The sequence below is a fragment of the Phytophthora parasitica genome, assembly GCF_000247585.1.
Source record: "Phytophthora parasitica INRA-310 unplaced genomic scaffold supercont2.22, whole genome shotgun sequence".
Classification (NCBI taxonomy): domain Eukaryota; phylum Oomycota; class Peronosporomycetes; order Peronosporales; family Peronosporaceae; genus Phytophthora; species Phytophthora nicotianae.
Genome location: NW_008649008.1, coordinates 958,651 through 959,900, shown reverse-complemented (window position 1 = coordinate 959,900; position 1,250 = coordinate 958,651). Strand labels below are relative to the sequence as shown.

At 50.1% G+C, this 1,250-nt stretch overlaps 1 protein-coding gene across 1 annotated transcript in view; it reads left to right on the top strand.

The window, feature by feature from the left end:
* Positions 1–1,250, top strand: part of PPTG_22763 (hypothetical protein) — a gene marked incomplete at both ends in the record, with an annotated part of 10,694 nt that overhangs the window by 1,890 nt on the left and 7,554 nt on the right. Inside the window, one exon of the mRNA XM_008906117.1 lies at positions 31–1,197. Coding sequence (XP_008904365.1) covers positions 31–1,197 — 1,167 coding nt within the window. The remainder of the gene's footprint in view (positions 1–30; positions 1,198–1,250) is intronic.

Genomic DNA, 1,250 nt, shown 5'->3' with positions numbered 1-1,250 from the left:
CAGGAGTTACGTTCACAAGAGGAACAACAGGAAGCTGAGCGACGGGAGACTGAAACCAAACTTGAAAAAACGAATCTGTCACGTACGTTGAGTGGAGTCTCGACAAAGACGGATATCTCTGTGAGTACAGTGGAGAAAAACTTCTTGGCCAAACAGCCGTTCACTCTCATGGACATCGCGCGGTTGTGTAAGCCTGAAAAGAACTATTTCATTGTTGGATTGATTGGTGCGTGCGTCGGTGGTATCGCGATGCCAGCGTCTGCTCTGTTGATCACGGGAATGATCACGTCGATGACAGAAAAGTACGCAATGTACGAGAACACTGGGGATAGATCCTATTTAAGCGACCTGTACGACAACGTGGAGCTTTACGGCATCTTATACCTCGTTGGGGCTGCTGTGATTGCGATCTTCATGTACATGCAGACCTACTGCTTCAAGTTTATCGAGGAGAAGACTACGACACGTCTACGTAACACGAACTTTGAAGGACTCTGTCGCCAGAACGTCGGGTTCTTCGACGAGAAGGAGAACGCCACAGGTGCGCTGACTGCCGACCTTGCTACAAACGCTACCAAGGTCGCATTGTTGTCGGGTGACTCGCAAGCTCGTGTGTTCCAGGCCATCTTCACGTTGGTCGCAGCATTGGTGATCTCTTTTGGATTTGGTAGCTGGTTGCTATCGCTGATCATGCTGGCCATTATGCCGTTCTTGCTGTTTGGCCATGTGGCTCGAATGAAACAAATGCAAGGCGGTGGTTTAATCTCCGACGACTTGGCTGTACCCGGTGCCCACGCGTCTGAAGTTCTCAGTAATATTCGTACTGTTGCCGCTCTGGGTATCGAGAAGAGATCTGCTGACGTGTTTGATGAATTACTGGAAGAACCGCTCCAGAAAGGTAGCAAGGAAGCACAGATCAATGGCGCGTCACTTGGCTTCAGTTCGTTCATCATGATGGCGACCTACTCACTTATCTTTTGGTATGGTGCCAAGAAGGTGAATGATGGCACGATTGGATTTACGGAGATGATGCGGACTCTCATGGCCATCATGATGTCTGTTCAAATCGTCAGTGGTGCTTCGTCGTTCATGGGTGATGCCCCCAAGGCGTTCAAGGCTGGCTCCACTATCTTCGCGATTCGAGACCGAGTCACTACAATCGACTCGTTTAGTCCGGATGGTCTCCGTTTGGCCAAGGTCGAGGGTCGTCTTGAGTTCAGAGATATCTCGTTCAGATACCCTACTCGTCC